The sequence below is a fragment of the Moschus berezovskii genome, chromosome 12 (genome assembly GCF_049115385.1).
Source record: "Moschus berezovskii isolate FMDL1 chromosome 12, NW_MosBer_1.0, whole genome shotgun sequence".
In the NCBI taxonomy this organism is placed as follows: domain Eukaryota; kingdom Metazoa; phylum Chordata; class Mammalia; order Artiodactyla; family Moschidae; genus Moschus; species Moschus berezovskii.
In genome coordinates, this window is record NC_142471.1 from 64,422,230 (window position 1) to 64,442,771 (window position 20,542).

Genomic DNA, 20,542 nt, shown 5'->3' on the forward strand with positions numbered 1-20,542 from the left:
GGGGACTCGACCCTGGCTCCAGGCAAAATGCGAACACCAACTGACACTCTGTTTTATTCTCAATCTTATTTGGGATAAGTGGAGCTACCCAGTGGCTACTATAAGAGTGAGTGTTTTGTGTGCATGCTGAGTTGCTTTAGTAATGTTCAACTCTTTGCAACCTTATGGGCCAGGTTCACGGAATTCTCTAGAAAAGAATACTGGAGTGGGTTGCTATGCCTTCCTCCAGGGGATCTTTCCAACCCAGGGATCAAACTCACGTCTCCTGCACTGGCAGGCCAGTTCTTTACCACTAGCACCACTTGGGAAGTGTTATGACAAATACACGAAACAGAAACTGGGTTCAAAGGACTGAGAATCCCAGAGAAGGGGACCATTAACCTAGGTGGGAAGTAGGGTGGAGCTGCAGAAAGCAGGTGATACCCTCTGAGAAGTAAACGACCACAGGGCGACAGCCGGGGGTGACAAGCATGGCCCTTGGCCTCCACCCTTCAATGGGGAAGATGCTCTCAGACGGCCTTGTTGCTCTTCACAGCTGATTGGCAATCACTCCGGCAGGAGAGGCAGCAGCCCTGGTTAACCCAGGCTGTGCTCCCCAGCCCTGCCTTCACGAACTCAAGAGCTGGTCTGCACACACTCAACACAGAACTCCGCCACCACCCCCAGAAAAAGCTGAACCCCCTCCAACTTCTGGCTCAAGGCCCTCCTGTCTGCAATGCAGGGTGGGGAGCCTGGCTGGCGGCTGCAGGACCGCCCTTGACCATGACCTTACCTGACCAGGTTGATATGGGCTCTCTCCATGACCTTCAGCCAGGCCAGCAGGGGCTGTAAATCATTCTCGCTGGGAACGTAGTCGTACAAGGCCTAGGCGAGGGACCAGGAACAAGCAGGTGACTGAGCAAAGTGTTTCAGCAACAGCCCAGTGACAACACCCCTTCCTATCACTACACAACAGCCTGCACGTGGGGCCCTAGAACTCACAGCCCCCTTGGCCTTCCTTTTCCTGATCCATGGAGCCCTTCTGCTTCCACTTCTAGGTGAGAAACATTTTTAGGAGCAGTCAAGAATAACTTGAGTCACATGACCCTTTGTGAACCTCACAAAAACCAGAACGCTTCTCTGGAAAAATGCATGTGAACACACACATTTTTACAAACAATTTTTTTTTGGGGGGGAGGGTTGTGCCCCCTTCCCCAAATCCACCTAGAGATCCCTGTTTGAGGTACCTGCTACCATGAGACCATGTTGAACGGTTTACTATGTTAACTACCACAAAGTCAAGAGTCAGGGCCCCACCCGTGGACACGAACGTGACTTTGGTGGATGGTCTCCTGGCTGTCTACCCACCTCCTATGCTGGGACAGCCCAGTCTGGCCTACCCAGCTTCGCTCTGCAGACAAGTAACAGGGCTGCCCCCCAGCACAGCCATGTCCCCCATTTCCCCATTCCCTCCGTTAGGTCTCACCGTGATAATCTGGGCGTTGAGCTCTGCCGGCAGGGTACTCGCACTGGGCTTGGCATGGAAGAGGCTGTGAAAGGCCTGCATGGCACAGGCTGTCACCAGCTAGAAAGGACATTGAGGTTAGTGGGAAACCCACTACGGAGGCCACGGCAGCCCTGGGCTCCTCCACATCCCACTCCAGCTGGTAGGCTGTGGGGGAGACCTGGGCCCCCTGAATCTCAAACATGCCCCTGATGCCTAGATACATAGACACAATTGTTGCTTTAGGAAGTCTTGGCAGCCACTGGGGAAATGTTTTAATGATCTAAACGACATCAGAGAAAAGTGAACAAAATGTTTTTAAAATTATGGACTAAAAAAACAGGCTACAAACGGTTGGCATACTATAATTAAAAGTGTATTTTTATGTGTTTAAATATCTAAAAAGAAAATGTCTAAAAGGATACACAGCAAGCTGCCTGTACTATTTATCTTAGGAAATGAGACTTGGCGGGAAAAAGCAACCTCTATTTTTTACTTTATATACTTTGGAGTTTTTTTTTTTTCTTTCTAGGCAACAATCATGTTACTCATATAATGAATATTTTAAAATATGGATGTGAACAAACACTGTAAGAGAACATATAAAGACTGACAGAATTGTGCTAGGATAGCAGAAATGCAAGACATCACTTCTATGTGTCTTTAGAGTGTCATACTGATCTTACTAAATTACTGCTGCTACTGCTGCTGCTAAGTCACTTCAGTCGTGTCCGACTCTGTGTGACCCCATAGACGGCAGCCCACCAGGCTCCCCCGTCCCTGGGATTCTCCAGGCAAGAACACTGGAGTGGGTTGCCATTTCCTTCTCCAATGTGTGAAAGTGAAAAGTGAAAGTGAAGTCGCTCAGTCATGTCTGACTCGTAGCGACCCCATGGACTGCAGCCCACCAGGCTCCTCCGTCCACGGGATTTTCTAGGCAAGAGTACTGGAGTGGCTTGCCATTGCCTTCTCCGACTAAATTACTAAGTAGCAAAAAAGAAGGTGAGAGAGAAAAATATAACCATAAGCATGGTTGGGGCAGAGCTCAGGCAGGGGAGGACTGCTGCTTCACCAGTCCCACCCTACTCCACCCACTCCCTGAGCTCATCTCCCAGCTAAGGCTGCCCCATCTGCCCCACACCAGGGATGAGATGCATCCTCGGGTGTAGCCAAGAGCAGGGTCGGGGCCAGGAGACCCCAACTCCCACTTTGGGCCTGAACAGTGAGGTTCCTAAGTGCCAGCACACAGGCCTGGGGTCTGAAGCTCTGCCCTCCCTCCTCCTCCGTGAGGCCCCATGCACTGGGGCACGAGCTCACCACATGGTTCAAGGTCATGACCCGCAGGAGAGTCTCGCTGCAGCTCTTCACCAGGCCTTCTGGGAAGCAGGGCAGTAGGTCCTTCAGCAGGGTCAGCATGTGCAGCATGGTGGTGGCCTCCTTGGAGCCTGGCAGACAGAGGGCAGCTGAGACTCCAGTCCACTCTCTGCAGCTGGCCCCAGGCCCGCCCCACCCACTCCACCGCGCTGCCCCACCTCCAGACTTCTCGATCTCCTGGATGCAGAACTTGGCGGTAGAAACAGCAGCAGGGTGATGGGCAGGGGCCTTTTCACCAAACATGAACTCACTGCCCTTGAGGATGGAGCACACTCCATGCTGGGCAGCCTTCCGGATCTGAGGGGCAAGAAAAGGGGACAGGGCCGGGTCAGCACTCAACCAGCAACGTGGGTGGTTGTCACAACCACCAGCAATGAGCAACGATTGCACACCCACGCTGGGGGCATTCTCTGCATGGACTCCCAGGCTGATAAGTAAGAGAAACCTGGGTTTTAGTTTCTGCTCTTCTACTAACTCACCAACCAACCCTGAGCAAAGCAGACTACTTTGTCTCTGAGCTTCAGTGTCTCATCTTTACAACACGTATTCTTCTGATCATGCCATCACCCAACAATGCAGAGTGCTCACCGGTTCAGCAGTGAACCAGCAACTCATCAGGAGATACGAAGTAAAGAAATGTATGCCAGAAGATAAAAGTACTTTGCAGACAATAAAATAGGGGCTGCTACTATTTATGCTGTGATCAGGTGTCACTCCAGTGATGCGACATTTCAGCAGAGACCTGAAGCAAGTGAGGGGACCCCCAGGGAGATTTGCAGGGAAGGAGGCACAGGCCTGCCTGGGATCAGAGTGCTCAGCACCAGGAGTGACTCTTAGGATTGTTATGACTGATACAGGCCCCGCAGTTCTAAATTTCAGGAGGAGGCAATGTGGCCGAGCACCACTTACTGGGCACTGGCTACAAGCCAGGACCTGTACCAGGTCTGGGGAAAACTCCCGAGTGTCGCCATGACCTTGCAGGAAAGTTGATTTTATTATCCCTCAGTTCAGTCCAGTTCAGTTCAGTCACTCAGTCGTGTCCAACTCTTTGCGACCCCATGAATCACAGCACGCCAGGCCTCCCTGTCCATCACCAACTCCTGGAGTTCACTCAAACTCATGTCCATTGAGTCGGTGATGCCACCCAGCCATCTCATTCTCTGTTGTCCCCTTCTCCTCCTGCCCCCAATCCCTCCCAGGATCACAGTCTTTTCCAGTGAGTCAACTCGTCGCATGAGGTGGCCAAAGTATTGGAGTTTTAGCTTGAGCATCAGTCCTTCCAATGAACACCCAGGATTGGTCTCCTTTACAATGGACTGGTTGGATCTCCTTGCAGTCCAAGGGACTCTCAAGAGTCTTCTCCAATACCACAGTTCAAAAGCATCAATTCTTCAGCGATCAGCTTTCTTCACAGTCCAACTCTCACATCCATACATGACCACGGGAAAAACCATTGCCTTGACTAGACGGACCTTGATTGGCAAAGTAATGTCTCTGCTTTTTAATATACTGTCTAGGTTGGTCATAACTTTCCTTCCAAGGAGTAAGCGTCTTTTAATTTCATGGCTGCAATCAGCATCCGCAGTGATTTTGGAGCCCCAAAAATTAAAGTCTGACACTGCTTCCACTGTTTCCCCATCTATTTCCCATGAAGTGATAGGACCAGATGCCATGATCTTTGTTTTCTGAATGCTGAGCTTCAAGCCAACCTTTTCACTCTCCGCTTTCACTTTCATCAAGAGGCTTTTGAGTTCCTCTTCACTTTCTGCCATAAGGGTAGTGTCATCTGCATATCTGAGGTTATTGATATTTCTCCCGGCAATCTTGATTCCAGCTTGTGCTTCTTCCAGCCCAGCGTTCCTCATGATGTACTCTGCATAGAAGTTAAATAAGCAAGGTGACAATATACAACCTTGACGTACTCCTTTTCCTATTTGGAACCAGTCTGTTGTTCCATGTACAGTTCTAACTGTTGCTTCCTGACCTGCATACAGGTTTCTCAAGAGGCAGGTCAGGTGGTCTGGTATTCCCATCTCTTTCAGAATGTTCCACAGTTTCTTGAGATCCACACAGTCAAAGGCTTTGGCATAGTCAATGAAGCAGAAATAGATGTTTTTCTGGAACTCTCTTGCTTTCTCCATGATCCAGCGGATGTCGGCAATTTGATCTCTGGTGCCTCTGCCTTTTCTAAATCCAGCTTGAACATCTGGAAGTTCACGGTTCACATATTGCTGAAGCCTGCCTTGGAGAATTTTGAGCATGACTTTACTAGCATGTGAGATGAGTGCACTTGTGCAGTAGTTTGAGCAATCTTTGGCATTGCCTTTCTTTGGGATTGGAATGAAGACTGACCTTTTCCTGTCCTGTGTCCACTGCTGAGTTTTCCAAATTTGCTGGCATATTGAGTGCAGCACTTTCACAGCATCATCTTTCAGGATTTGAAATAGCTCAATTGGAATTCCATCACCTCCACTAGCTTTGTTCGGAGTGATGCTCTCTAAGGCCCACTTGACTTCACATTCTAAGAGGTCTGTCTCCAGGTGAATGATCACGCCATCGTGATTATCTTGGTCGTGAAGATCTTTTTTGTACAGTTCTTCTATGTATTCTTGCCATCTCTTCTTAATATCTTCTGCTTCTGTTAGGTCCATACCATTTCTGTCCTTTATCGAGCCCATCTTTGCATGAAATGTTCCCTTGATATCTCTAATCTTCTTGAAGAGATCTCTTATTTTTCCTATTCTGTTGTTTTCCTCTATTTCTTATTATATTATATATTTATTATCCCTATTTATAGCTTAAAAAACCAAGACTCAGATTAGGTAACTTGTCCACCGTCCCAGCACAGTGAGTCAAGTATTCAACCCAGTTCTGTGTGAGTCCAAAGTCCCCTCCAGCCCCCTCTCCTTCTACTATAACTAAATCCATCACTGACCAGTGAGGCAGCAGAAACTCAAACAGGCCTGACTGTGACCATCCCTCCTGCACAAGGAGTAAGCAGACAGGGCTTCGGGCAGGAGCAAAACTCCGGATAGGAGTCCAGCACTCAGGGTGACCTCCCAGGGCCACTCGGCAGGCCAGCAGCAGCCGGCTGACTGGAACAGGAATGGCCGCCCCCTCCCACGCCTGGGGGTCCCGCAGCCTCACCTTGGGCTTGGCGTGCACGGTGAAGCTCAGCAGCCCGTGGTACACCTGCAGCGTCACAGGGAAGCTCCAGGCCTCCAGGTCCTGCTTCCGCAGAAGGGTGGCCAGACAGGAGAGGACCTGAGAGAAGCAGAGACCCTTAGCTCCACCTGCTTCAGCCAGGTGGGAGACAGCCCGGGTTCTCAGGGGCTCCAGAAAACGCCAAAGGGCTTTCTGAGGGTCCGCAGAGTGCCCATACCCCGCCCAGGAAGTGTGCACGCTTTAGCCAAATCAGGTGGGCTCTGGAAGACCGCAGGGGGACACCCAGACCCAGACACTGACCCATCGGAGGGCAGAGGTGGAGCCACTGATGGCCTGGGCTGACATGATATCCATGAAGGCTTTGGAGGTATCAGAGAACTTCTTAATGAGCACAGGACTGGGCACACTGTGAGGGAGAGAAGAGAGACAGTGAGAAGCCCAGTGGGGTCTCTGAGAGCTGCTGGTCTGGAGGGGAAGCTGGACAGAGCGGGGCAGCACGGGCCCCGTCACTCAGCTGGCTCTCCTGTCGTGACACCAGTTCAGTGCGTTTTGACGGCCCCTGAGCTCCCCCACCTCCCTCATATTCTCCACCACTACTGACCCAATGGGCCCTTACAAGCTCCCCACCGTCCTCTCCCCGCGTGTCCCCTGGCTGCAGGTCCCCAGACAAGCAGGCCCAACATTCCACCTCATCCCTCCTGCCCGGCTGGCTGTGCAGGGCTGTCCCTGCCCAGCCACCCCAGTCACACTCTGTCCTGTTAACATCCCAGGCCACCCGGAGCCTGAGCCGGGAAACTGACACTGGATACTTAGCATCTCTTTGTTCTTTTTAATTCCTGTGTTACTCCAGCCCCTCTCCCTTCTTCCCTCACAAGGAGCCAGGACTCACCGCTTGAGGACAAGGTTCAGCAGGTAACAGACAGCAGCCAGAGACTCCGTGGACTCCACCGCTTCCATGGTTGTCATCTGACCAGGCCATGGGGTGGGAATGTGGAAAGTATGTCATGCTGGGCAAATGGGGTACTGGGGCCCCGTGTACCCATGGGGACGGTTAGGCCCAAGAACCGTGGTGTCAGAAGCTGAAATCCCAGTTCTGTCACTGTGACTCTTGACTAGCAACTTAACTTTTCTGTGACTCAGGTTTCCTCACTTGTAAAACAGGGATAATTAAGTTGTCGTGAGGTTTAACTGAATTAATACACATCACACTTAGAACACTGCCTGACATGTGATGAAAACCATTATATTGCAATTTACTTCATTATTCTACAGCAGAGGTTGAAAAGCATTTTCGGCAAAGAGCAGCCAGATAATAAATATTTCAGGCTTTGCAGGCCACATGTGGTCTCTGCTGCATATTCTTCTTTGTGCGTGTTAACCATCTTATAAAAATGTAAAATCCATCCTTAGCCCTCAGGCTATACAAAAACAGGCCATGGGTCAGATGATGCCCATGGGCTATAGTTTGCCCCTTCTCCACAGTGGTGGTTTTCACACTTTTAAACCCTTAAAAATTATTGAGGATTTTCCCAAAGAGATTTTGTTTATGAAAATTATATCTATTGATATTTATCATATTAAAAATTAAAATGGAGAATTTTTTTTTAACATAAGAATATGCAAGCATAATTCCATGAGCTGTTAAACTATCATCAGTAATTACATAACTTCTGGAAAACTCTAAGGTACACTCACGACACAGAAAAAGGTAAATGATGGTTGAGTAGTACTATGGAAATAATTCTGACCTAGCCAAGCCCCCAAAGGGCTTCCCCAGTGGCTCTGAGGTAAAGAATCTCCCTGCAATGCAGGAGATGCGGGTTCAATCCCTGGGTTGGGAAGATCCCCTGGAGAAGGGAATGGCAACCCACTCCAGTATTCTTGCCTGGAGAATCCCATGGACAGAGGAGCCTGGCGGGCTACAGTCCATGGGGTCGCAAAAGAATCAGACGTGACCTAGAGACTAAACAACAGCAAATCCCCTGAAAGGGTACTGGGAACCCCCAGACTACACTCTAAAACAATTTTACCAGAGAATTCCCTGGGTATAACCCGGTTTTATCAACTAAGGAAAGAAATAAATAAAAGAGAGGACTGGATTTTGTTTTACAAGAATCATACAGGAAATCCCACCAGCCTTACCAAGCCACTTGAGAATAACTGAAGCCCTTTCACCTGTTCAAGTTTGTCTTTCTCCAGCCCTGCATGCAGGGGTCCCTGTCTTCCGTCTACAGCCTGAAGAACCTGCTACCCCAAATGCCCACCAGAAAGTTGCATTCACTCACCAGCGCAGCAAAGTACTCGGTTTCAGTCTCCTTCCCACCCTGGGAGCGAATCACCTCTGTGACAGCAGCCAAGACAGCACAGATCTGCACATAAGGGAGAAGCTATCTGTGACATCTATTTCCAATCAAATCCCACCCCAGGGGAGCCTCTTCTCCTTCCTCCGTCACAAATTAATCTCCTGACAAAGCCTAGAGCAGACAAGATGAACCGCACTGAGTCAAGGGAACACACCACAGGGCCCAGCAAACTGGAAGACATACACATGTGCCCCCAAAACCCACCTCCAGTGCTCTACCCCTTGGAGAAATACCCACACAAATGTGCAAACATTTGTGCACAAGCGTGTTCACTGCACCAACCAATTTGAACAATAAAGCAGCCATCAACAGCAGATTAATAATGTAGTATCATATAATAATGACAGGTTCAAATACTATGTAACTACTGAAAAGAATGATGACCAACTATATAGATGAATTTAGAAATGCTGGTCAGTGGGGGGAAAGCTGCAAAATAGTGTATATAGAATATAATGGTGCTTCAGTAAACCTAGACAAAGTCTGGGTAAAAAAGTCTAGAATAGTATCAATAACTTGATAAGAGGCTGTTGAGAACTTGAAATCTGGCTTGTATGGCTGATGAACTGCATCTTTAAACATCTTAATTATTTACTCAGTTCAGTTCAGTCGCTCAGTCGTGTCCGACTCCCTGCGACCCCATGAATCACAGCACGCCAGGCCTCCCTGTCTATCACCAACTCCCGGAGTTCACCCAAACTCATGTCCATCAAGTCGGTGATACCATCCAGCCATCTCATTCTCTGTCTTCCCCGTCTCCTCCCCACCCCAATCCCTCCTAGCATCAGACTCTTTTCCAGTGAGTCAACTCGTCGCATGAGGTGGCCAAAGTATTGCAGTTTCAGCTTCAGCATCAGTCCTTCCAATGAACACCCAGGACTGATCTCCTTTAGAATGGACTGATTGGATCTCCTTGCAGTCCAAGGGACTCTCAAGAGTCTTCTCCAGCACCACAGTTCAAAAGCATCAATTCTTTGGCGATCAGCTTTCTTTACAGTCCAACTCTCACATCCATACATGACGACTGGAGAAACCATAGCCTTGACTAGACGGACCTTGGTTGGCAAAGTAATGTCTCTGCTTTTTAATATGCTATCTAGGTTGGTCATAACTTTCCTTCCAAGGAGTAAGCGTCTTTTAATTTCATGGCTGCAATCAGCATCTGCAGTGATTTTGGAGCCCAAAAAAATAAAGTCTGACACTGTTTCCACTATATTTAAAAACAAATACTTTAGCAAATACTTATGGGGAAACAGATTTAGAACTCCTTGGGAATAAGAATCTACTTTTGCAATTGTAAGTTTCATGAACTTTAAATACTAATCAAGTACTGCCAATGAAAATTTAGCATCCAAATGGAGATGTCGGACTAGATTCTGAAAACTCAGAACAATAAATATAATGCAAAAGTACCTCACTTTTAAAAATATTGATTACAAATTGAAATGACAATATTTGGAGTATACCAGGTTACAGGAGAGATACATAATTAAGGTTACTTTCACTTGCATCTTTTTTTTTACTTTTATTTAACATAACTACAAGAAAACTTAAAATCCTGTGTGTGGCTCACATTACATTTCTGCTGGACAGCACTGGTCTAGAAAAGTACACAGTGACTTGTTAACAGTAACTACCACAAAGAAGTTAAGCTGGAAAGCCAACTTTCATATTTTATTCTACTCATCTCACTTGTTATCATTTATAGTTTTGACACTTCTCATTTAAACAATGAAAAAATATAAATATATACAATTTAAAATTATAAACAAAAAAAGTAACATTTAGGTTTTCTAACCTGTTATTCAGTGTTCATTTATTTAACAAATGCTTTCTGAAAACATTCTATATAAAAAGGCCTGTGTTAGGTATAGTTGAAGAGATAAACGTTTGCAAAATATTTTTTGGACATTTGGAAATTGTCTGGAAAATACACTGAGGGACTTTACACTTGAGATGAGAAGATGCTGCTACTGCTGCTGCTAAGTCACTTCAGTCGTGTCCGACTCTGTGTGACCCCATAGACAGAAGCCCACCAGGCTCCCCCGTCCCTGGGATTCTGCAGGCAAGAACACTGGAGTGGGTTCCCATTTCCTTCTCCAGAGATGAGAAGATATTCTTAGAAAAAGCAGAGTGGAACCTGCCCTAAGAGATGCAACAGGTCAGGGACACAGAAGGTAGGAAGGGTGACACATCACCCAGAGATTCCACCTGTTGTCACCAGACAGCAGTCAGGTGTCCCCCCCACCCCAACCAGCCTCAGGCTGTCCTGAGCGTCCCCCCTACCTCCTTGTGGGCAGCCGAGTTGGACTCCCAGAAGCGCTGCACTTTGTTGAAGGTGACGTTTGTGCAGTCAGACAGGCCGCTCAGGAAGGTGCCAGAAGACTTCTCGGTGAAAGCCGGCGTCACCTCTTCTTCTTCCATGGCCGTCTCAGGGGCTTCGCTTTTGCCCAGGCGCAGGGACCCTGACTGCAGGTCATTATGCAACTTCACCGCATCAACTGTCAAGTCGCTCTTTCCTGAGAACCAGCGATAAACAGTAAGGCCCCCACTTCTACTCGAAACTCCTTGGCCAAGAAAACAAGAACCATCCCTAGGAAACAAACCAACAGAGTCTGGGCACCTAATCTGAGAGGCTAAATCTGAACGCAGTCCGCCTCAGCAGCCCACGGTGCGCCAAGAACCTATCAGACCCCGAAAGGGAACCCTCCAGCTAACGGTTTCGCTTGTGCGAGTGGGCTGGGGGCTGCAGTGAGGGGCCTGTGAAAGAGAAGGGGGTGAAAGCGCTCTGTGAAGGGTCAAGGTTAATCACAGGCATGATTACAGACCCAGACACTCGTGGTACCCGAGCCAAGTCATCTCCCTCCTGTGAACTCAGTTTCTGCATCTATTATATGGGGAGGGTGGGCCCTAACAGCAGGTTCGAGATTGCACATTTTTAGAGACGAAGCGTCTGGTGACTGGGCCCCGGAGCGGCTTAGATCCATCGAGACTCAGGCCGACCCAGAACCCTGCCGCCCGGCTGCGCCTTGATCGCGACCCCGCTACCTGAAGGCCGGCTGAAGAAGCGGCTGCGGGCGGCCTGGCGGTGGCGGCAGATGACCGGGTTGCTGTCGCTGCTGTGGCCTTTCTTCCAGCGTTTCAACTTGGCCGAGACACCGGAGGGCAACTTCCCCGAGCGACCCATGCCTAGGATGCAGGGAGTGAGTTTAAAGGATTGGGTTCGGGAACTAAAATACACGCAGGACCCACGTGGGTTCGCAGCCGCTCCACTTCCTCTTCCTCTGGCGTAACTTCCTTAGTCGCGTCCGTTTCCATGGCAAAAGAATCAACATCCGGTTTCATGTAGCCTCCAGGCTCTAGACTCGGTTGAAGGAGAGGCTGGAGGGAGACCCCATTCCTAGGAAGGAAGATCTGGTGGTAGAGTGTAGGTGGGGCTCTTACCCCAAGGCTACTGCTTCTTGTCCACAGGAGTGAGCCTTATTAAGCTGGAATTCCTTTGCAGGTTAAAACACAAACGTACATTTATATTATTTTTGTAAATCTAATTTCAGGGAATTCCCTGGTGGTCCAGTGGCTAAGACTCTGCACGCTCTACACAGGGGGCCTGAGTTCGATCCCCGGTCAGGGAACTAGATCCCACGTGCCAAAACTAAGACTGTATGCAGTCAAATAAGTAAAGATAATTTTTTAAAAAAATCTAATTTCAAAAGGTAAGCATGGAAACCAGGTGGCGCTAGTGGTAAAGAATCTGCCTGCCAATGCAGAAGACACAGCAGACAAGGGTTCAACCCCTGCGTTGGGAAGATCCCCTGGAGAAGGAAGTGGCAACCCACTCCAGTATTCTTCCTCAGGGAAGCCCATGGACAGAGGAGCCTGGCAGACTGCAGTCCATGGGGTTGTATGCAAAGAGTCTGTCACTACTGAGCACAGACACACACACAGAGTCCTGTATAGCACAAGGAACTATATATCCAATCTCCTGAGATGAGCCACAATGGAAACCTGGAAAAGAATATATATATAAAACAGAATGTGTGTATCACTGAGACACTGCTGTACAGCGGAGATCTGCACAGCATTGTAAATCAACTGTACTTCAATTGAGGGAAAGAAAGAGAGAGATAAAACCTGGCCAGACCTGAATGAAAACCAGTTCAGGCTGGAAAAAGAGAAAAGCAGCCAGTGATGCTCTAAACCTGCTCAGCTATTTTCATTTATTACTGGGGATATGCACTTGCTAAACCACTCTTGCCTCATTGTTATTGCTATTCAGTTGCTAAGTCTTGTCTGACTCTTTTTGACCCCATGAACTGCAACACACCAGGCTTCCCTGTCCTTCACTATCTCTCGGAGTTTGCTCAGACTCATGGCCATTGAATCAGTGATGCCATCCAACCATCTCATCCTCTTACCTCATGATAGCACTCAATTCCTGCCTACTTAATCTCGTTTTCTCCTAATTTCACTTCAGAAAGTGAAAGTGAACTCGCTCAGTCCTGTCTGACTCATTGTGACCCGTTGGATTGCAGCCTAGGAGGCTTCTCTGTCCATAGGATTTTCCCAGCAAGGGTACTGGAGTGGGTTGCCATTTCCTTCTCCAGGGGATCTTCCCAACCCAGGAATTGAACCCAGGTCTCCCACATTGCAGGCAGATGCTTTACCCTCTGAGTCACCAGGGAAGTCCAAAATGGCGTGAGCCACCTGGGAAATGAACCCAGGTCGCAAGAATGGGAATCTTGCATGATACCACTACACCAGCGGCGCATGCAATCCAGAACTGATTGGATTCCATTGCAATCCACTCCCCTGAGCCCCTCCCCAAAACCCTTTAGCCAGAACCCAAAGTTTACAAAAGAGCTTCCCTCCTCTCTCTTGCAGAGCAGCATTCCAAGATTCCTCCAGAATTCTCTTTCTCAGTTCAAATCAACAAATCTGATTTTGTCAGACTAAAGCTTGATCTGGGATTTTAGGCTGACTAGGCTTTAAGCATTCATTTTTAAAACTTTTGTTTTTTGGCTTCCACTAAAGTAAGACCCTTCAATGAGTCGATCTTAATGTACCAGAACTTGACAACCATTTTGCATCCTGCTTCCTTCACTTGATACAATGTGAATTTCCCCCATGTGTTACAAACTAACTGTGTCCTCTGCCCATATTCAAATATTAAAAATCCTAATTCCCATAGCTGATGGTATTAGGAGATGGGGCTTTCGGGTAGTGTTTAACTCATAAGGATGGACCCTCATGAAGGGAACTGGCAGAGCTTCCCAACCTTTTCCCACCATGTTTCCACAAAGCGAGAAGGGCCCTCACCAACCACACTGCCCCCTCACTGAAGTTTAAAACCAGACATAACTCATCTACAGTATTAGAAGTCATGATAGCAGTATTCATGGTGGCAGTAGCTGAGAGTGGGCACAAAGGGAATAGTAACATTCTAATTATTTCTGAGTAAGGAGTTTACATGGATGCTATCACTGTGTGCTAATTCACTGAACTGTACACTCACAATTTGTGCACTTTTCTGTGTATATATTACATTTCATTGTTTGACTAAAAATCAGAAGTCATCCTTGCACACAGGGCAAAGAAAGCCTGAAGAATGTTGACAGGAGAAAGCACCACTGCAGTGAAGGCAGTGAAGGGAGCTGAGCGCTGACTCCAGGCCCCAAGCCTCCAGCCACAGGAATCACCACCATCTCCTCTGTTCAGGCCCACTTCTGGCACAGAGGCTGACTTTTAGGTCTGAGAAAAAGGAACTAGTGACCTCAGGAGGAAAAGGGAGCCAAACTTGGAAATTACTATAAGCAAGCCAGTGCTCATGACCGGTGGAGAAGGCAGTGGCAACCCACTCCAGTACTCTTGCCTGGAAAATCCCATGGACAGAGGAGCCTGATAGGCTACAGTCCATCGGGTGGCGAAGAGTCGGACACGACTGAGACAATTTAGCAGCAACAGCAGCTCATGACCAGAAGTCATGATGTAGGGACAGTCACTTGAGAGAAGACAAAGTGTTGGGCTCAAGTCTGGACTTACTTTCTGCATCACACAGAGAAAGAATTTAACTTCTTTGAGTCTGCATTTCATAAGGTGGTAAAAATAACACTGAACCTACTGGTCTACTCTGAAGATTGTGTCAAAATGATTACAACACGGTTGAAGTGTTAGTGGTACCGTGTGAAGGGTGCTATGGTGTCCTTTCGCCACCAGAGGGAGCACTGCAAACAAACTGTTAAAGCCAAAGCCCTACAGAAACCGCAACAATGACTAAGCCACCTGGGGTTTGCAGATGGGCCTGGGAGATGAAGAGGCCCAGGGTGGTGGCAGCCTTCAGATCCTTTTCCTGGAGAGCAGGCACTGCGGGCCTGCAAACTGAGTCTGCACCCTGACTGGATACAGCCCCTGGATGCTCATTCTGGAGCAAGCATTGAAGGGGCCACAGGCTCCCTGCTGGTCCTCCATCCTGAGGCATCTGTCAGAGTCTCCTCCAGAAGGCATGTGGTGCCAGGAGAGGGGAAAGAAGCATCCAGATGGCCTGAGCACACTCTAGCACACTCTTCCCCACCCTGCACTCCAGGGCTCACCTTTCTGCTGAAGGACTAACCTCCTCCACCCTGAATTCCACCAACGCCTTCCACCCAGAGGCAGTAACTGTCTCCACGACTAGGCACGTATATATGGCTCATAAAGATGACTCTTTGCATCAGGTGGCCAAAGTACTGGAGCTTCAGCTTCAGCATCAGAAGAGCTGACTCATTGGAAAAGACCCTGATGCTAGGAAAGATTGAGGGCAGGAGAAAAAGGGGTGACAGAGGATGAGATGGTTGGATAGCATCACCAACTCAATGGACATGAGTTTGAGCAGACTCCAGGAGATAGGGAAGGACAGGGAAGCTTGGCATGCTGCAGTCCATGGGGTCCCGAAGAGCTGGACCTGACCGAGTGACTGAACAACAGCAAAGGACCGCTCCCGTTTGTAGGATGGATCCTGTAGTCAAGCCCTCAGGGTTAGAATTCAAGTACTACCACTTGCTGTCTGACCCTGAGCAAGTCGCCTTACTCTCTGAGCCTCAGTTTCTTTCATCTGTAAAATGGAGATAAGAATGCCCACCCATAGCCTTTTTGAGAACTAAATAAGACAACACATGTAAAAGTGCTTAACACTGTCTGGCACATAATGAGAAGGCAATAACTGTGAACTGACTCATTGGAAAAGACCCTGATGCTGGGGAAAATTGAGGGCAGGAGAAGGGGTGACAGAGGGTGAAATGGTAGGATGGCATCACTGACTCCATGAATATGAATTTGATGGATAGCTCCATCACTAACTCCAGGATATAGTGAAGGACAGAGAATCTTGGCATGCTGCAGTCTATGGGGGTTGCAAAGAGTTAGCTTAGCAACTTAACAACATTATTATTATCCAAAAAAAAAAATCTTCTTGAGTTACAAAGCACCTTCTCATCTACTGTCTAAGTGAGGAGGAGAGAGAGAGCACATGTCCTCATTTCACAGATTGGTAAATATGGTTCCAAGGAGTTGAGTGACACCACTAAGGTCATACAGTCAGTCAATGGGCAAAAGCCAGGAGATCCAACTCTTAGCTGAGAAGTCCCCTCTGTAGTCACTGCTCTTAAAACTCTCTTTAAGGCTTATGTGGAAGTAACAGGGCTGCTGCATCCAAAGCACTGAGCCCAGGGCCACAGGAAGGCCTTTTTTTAGATTTGTGGGGTTGTAATCTCTTACGACGCTAGGCAGGAGGAAAGGGAAGTTGAGGTTTAGCCTCTTGCTCGAAACAAAGAGGAAGTGATGATTTGGATGTTTGAAATAGGGCTCAAGCCTTGAGGGTAGGAGACGGGCTTTGTCACCCTGGGCAGCCCATCATGATCAAGCAGTGGATTTGCAACTCCAGAGTGTTTTCCTAACTGCTGGAGTTGTGTTAACAACAAGACTTTGGGCTTAAGCAAGCTTGCATTTGGAGCCACATCCTAGGTATGACCAGGGACAGGTGACTGGACTTTATTTATTTATTTAATTTTGATTGCTTTATTAAAATGTTCCTCATAGAATTCTTTAAAAAAAATTATGTCCTAAAAAAGCCATTCAACAAATATCAAGACCTTCTATGTATAGGACATTGATGGAAAAAGCAAAGGAATCTGTGTTCCTGATCCTTAAAGTGAAGTCACTCAGTCGTGTCCAACTCTTTGTGACCCCATGGACTGTAGCTCTTCCACCCATGAGATTTTCCAGGCAAGAATACTGGAGTGGGTTGCCATTTCCTTCTCCTGTGACTGGACTTTATAAGCCACGGTTTGCTCATCTGAAAATGGAGCTTCTCTTTGGAGGCAGAAATGAGATAACATATGCCAAATGCTTAGCACCACACCTGGCACATCACTGTTGCAGAAGGCCGAGTGCACCTGGCTTCTGGGGCAGTGACATTCATTTGGCAAAGAAGAGCTTTTAGGAAGAAGAGCTCATGTCCTAGAGTAAGTCTGGGGGGAAGGGAATGGCCTGATGTACTAAAAATGACAGAGAAGACCAGTATCTGGGCATGGCAGGTGTGATCTTGCTCAAAAGGAGAACTGTCTTCCAAGGTGGGGTTCACCCTTTCTTCCCACCTGACAGAAGGTGTCCATGACTAGCAGAAGGGAGTCTGGGTAAGGAGAGAGCGTGATCGCCACTATAACCTGGCATCCTGATTCCCCCCAAATCAGTCTTACTCCAAAATGAAATCTTTGCCACTTACTACTTTGAATCCCACCCCCTCCCTTTTTTTTTTTTTTGCCATGAAGCATACAAGATCTTAGTTCCCTGACCAGGGATCGAACTCGTGCCCCTGCAATGGAAGCACAGTATCTTAACCTCTGAATGGCCAAAGAAGTTCCACGAGCTGGCTTTTTGAAAGTGAAACTGGCAAAGTAGATTGGGAGCATATCCTAATGGGCTTTGAGGGCCAGACTAAGGGGTCTGGATTTTAATACGAAGTTTCGGAATCTCGTTGCACTCATGCTCCTACTGAGTCCTCACAGCTGTGCTGTGCAGTAGGTGTCATCACCATCAGCCAAACAACAACAAGCACTCACACACACAGAAGGCTGCAAATAAGAAAAGAATTTATTTTGTTCTTAAGAATTGTAATTCTGGAGAAACAAATTTGGGTGAAAACTAAAGAGTGTTCCAGGGAAGAGTCAGAGGGTTATAAAGACAAAAGCCACCAGAATACATTCTAGAGCAAGAAAGGAAATGTTTGCCCTTAAGGCACAGGCTGTGACAAGTGTTTTAGGGTAAGAGTCTGATAAATATCTTGAGTTTCTGGAACACTGGGCAGATACTCTGGAGGTCTTCATTAAGGCAATAAATGCTCAAAAGGTCAGATTTCCATCCAGGCTGAGACCCACATAAGTCACACTTCCATAAAAACCTCCCAGCTCCATTTAATTTTTTATTTGTATTTTTAAAACTTTTTATTTTTATTTATCTATTTTGCTGCGCTGGATCTTAGTTGCAGCATGTTGGATCTAGTTTTTTGACCAGGGGTCAAACCTGGGCTCCCTGCACTGGGAGCATGGAGTCTTAGCCACTAAACCACCAGGGAAATCTTTCCAGTTTCATTTTAGAGCATTCTCTTAGCAATACTGACTCCATTTTTACTTTCCTTTCACATCATTATCCATATTATACATATGGAGAAACCAAAGCTGGAGAAAGTCAAGTATTTGCTTAGGTTCTCAACAGCATTAAATGATGGAGTTGGCATTTTAAACTTACTTTTCTCTCAAGTCCTTTTCTTCATGATCAGCTGATTACAAGTGATGAAAGTGGCCTAGTTCTCATGTACAGTCCTCACAGGCTGGTTGGGATGGCAGCGAAGAACCCTGGTGGTGATAATATGATCCGTGCCATCATCCAGGTACACCTAGGAGTCAGGGAGCCTCGAGCCTGGCAGGGTGTGGTCAGGTCTAGGAGGCAGATTCAGTGTCAGGTGAGGGTCACTTTCTGATCCATAGGCTGCTGTCTACTTGCTGTGTCCCCACATGGCAAAAAGGGCAAGAGAACTCTGTGAGCTCTCTCTCTCTCTTTTTTAATAAATGTGTTTTTTTATTTTTATTTTTTTCAATTTGGTCGCACTTGGTCTTATTTAGACACACAGTATCTTCGATCTTGGTTGAAGAATGCGGGATCTTTGGCTGTGGCATGTGGGATCCAGCTCCACGACCAGGAATTGAGCCCCAGCCACCTGCATTGGAAGCATGGAGTCTTAGCCGCTGGACCATCAGGGAAGTCCTTGGGCTTTCTTTTATAAGATATTAATCCCATGAGTGGAGAAGGCAATGGCACCCCATTCCGGTACTCTTGCCTGGAAAATCCCATGGACGGAGGAGCCTGGTAGGCTGCAGTCCATGGGGTCACAAAGAGTCCAGACACGACTGAGCGACTTCACTTTCACTTTTCACTTTCATGCATTGGAGAAGGAAATGACAACCCACTCCAGTATTCTTGCCTGGAGAATCGCAGGGACAGGGGAGCCTGGTGGGCTGCCGTCTATGCAGTCACATAGAGTCGGACACGACTGAAGTGACTTAGCAGCAATCCCATGAGCCCTCATGGCCTAAGCACCTCCCATAGTCTGCACCTCCTAATACCATCACATCAAGGTTATGATTTTTTTTGTATTTTTAAAACATTTATTTATTTTTAATTGAGGGATAATTGCTTTACAATATTGTGCTGGTTTCTGTCATACATCAACATGAATCAGCCATAGGTATACATATGTACCCTCCCTCTTGAACTTCCTTCTCACCTCCCAGATCCCACCCCTCTAGGTTGTTACAGAACACTGGTTGGAGCTCCCTGGTTGGAGCTCCCTGAGTCATACAGCAAATTCCCATTGGCTATCTATTTTACCTGTGGTAGGGCATATGTTTCCATGCTACTCTCTCCATTCATCCCACCCTCTCCTTCCTCCCCGCCCCCACCACCCACCTGTGCCCAGATGTCTGTTCTTTATCTCTGCGTCTCCATTGCTGCCCTGCTAATATGTTCATCAGTACCATCTTTCTAGGTTCCATATATGTGCATTAATAGATGATATTTATTATTTTCTTTCTGACTTACTTCACTTTGCATAATAGGCTCTAGTTTCATCCAGTTATGATTTCTTTTGTATTTTTCATTTTGAAGGTTAAGATTTCAACATATGAGTTTGGGGACATAAACATTCAGTCCATTGCAGTGACGCTGGAGCTGCATGGTGAATTAAAGTTGACCAGAAAGGAAAGGTGGAAGTGTGGACCTGGCCTAGGGAACAGCAGCTGCAAAGACACAGAGGCTAGAGGTAACGTAACATGTTTGCTCTAGAGGCAGGATGCTAGTTAAAGACTGCTACACCAGTACAGGCAAGAAACATTGAGGTCTGACATCAAGGCTGTGGCAGTGGGAGCAAAAAGGAGAAGATAGATGGAAAAATGTATTTAGGGGGTGGAATGGGCAACACTCACTGACTGACCGGTTATGAGGAATGAGTTAGATTGCAACATGCAGTTATGTAGACTGTGGACTGCTTAATTTCCCAGCTGAGGGATCTGAACTTCCATCCTCACTGGAACTGGTCTTTTTCTAAGTAACCAAGACACCATAGAGACTAGCAATAGCCCTAGAGGGAGGAAAAATTACTCCCAGAGAAGCAAGCAGTTCCAGACGAGATCTGGAGGTTGTCTATGGAAGACACCACCTCTAAATAGCAGAAACAAAAAGCTGAACCTCTGATTTACTTTGAGAGTACACAGCACTGCTTGTGGGGCAGTCTCTCTGAGTGGAGCAGGAAAGTGATTGTCCATGAGGTGCTGGGAGGTGTGAAGGTCAGGGACGGGCACACTGACAGGAGGGAGAGTTTAGGGACTGGCTGGTGACTATTTCTGTGTGACTGTTTCTGATTGACTGACCTTGGTGTGGTCACCAAGGCAAACTGTCATTGTTCCATTAAAGGGAGATGAGTTGTCATTGCTGATACGGTTTAAAACCCTTTGGGGTTGTTACTTGTTGCCTTGCAACAGGACAGTCTTTGGGGTATGATAACTTTTTTCCTTTAAGAGACAGCTAGCTTAAACCATTCACCGTCCTCCTCTCAGGAGCATTTTACTTTAAC

The 20,542-nt window shown here is 47.4% G+C and overlaps 1 protein-coding gene across 1 annotated transcript in view; it reads right to left on the reverse strand.

Annotated features, from left to right (window-relative positions):
• Positions 1 to 11,658, reverse strand: part of RRP12 (ribosomal RNA processing 12 homolog) — a 32,215-nt gene extending 20,557 nt beyond the window's left edge. The window contains exons 1-10 of the mRNA XM_055424966.2: positions 11,434 to 11,658; positions 10,672 to 10,904; positions 8,308 to 8,391; positions 6,912 to 6,988; positions 6,323 to 6,428; positions 6,005 to 6,121; positions 3,016 to 3,154; positions 2,801 to 2,928; positions 1,466 to 1,564; positions 773 to 864 (exon numbers count right to left, since the gene is read on the reverse strand). Of these exons, the coding sequence (XP_055280941.2) occupies positions 773 to 864; positions 1,466 to 1,564; positions 2,801 to 2,928; positions 3,016 to 3,154; positions 6,005 to 6,121; positions 6,323 to 6,428; positions 6,912 to 6,988; positions 8,308 to 8,391; positions 10,672 to 10,904; positions 11,434 to 11,572 (1,214 nt within the window). The 5' untranslated portion in view covers positions 11,573 to 11,658. The remainder of the gene's footprint in view (positions 1 to 772; positions 865 to 1,465; positions 1,565 to 2,800; positions 2,929 to 3,015; positions 3,155 to 6,004; positions 6,122 to 6,322; positions 6,429 to 6,911; positions 6,989 to 8,307; positions 8,392 to 10,671; positions 10,905 to 11,433) is intronic.
• Between the last annotated feature and the right edge of the window lie 8,884 nt (positions 11,659 to 20,542).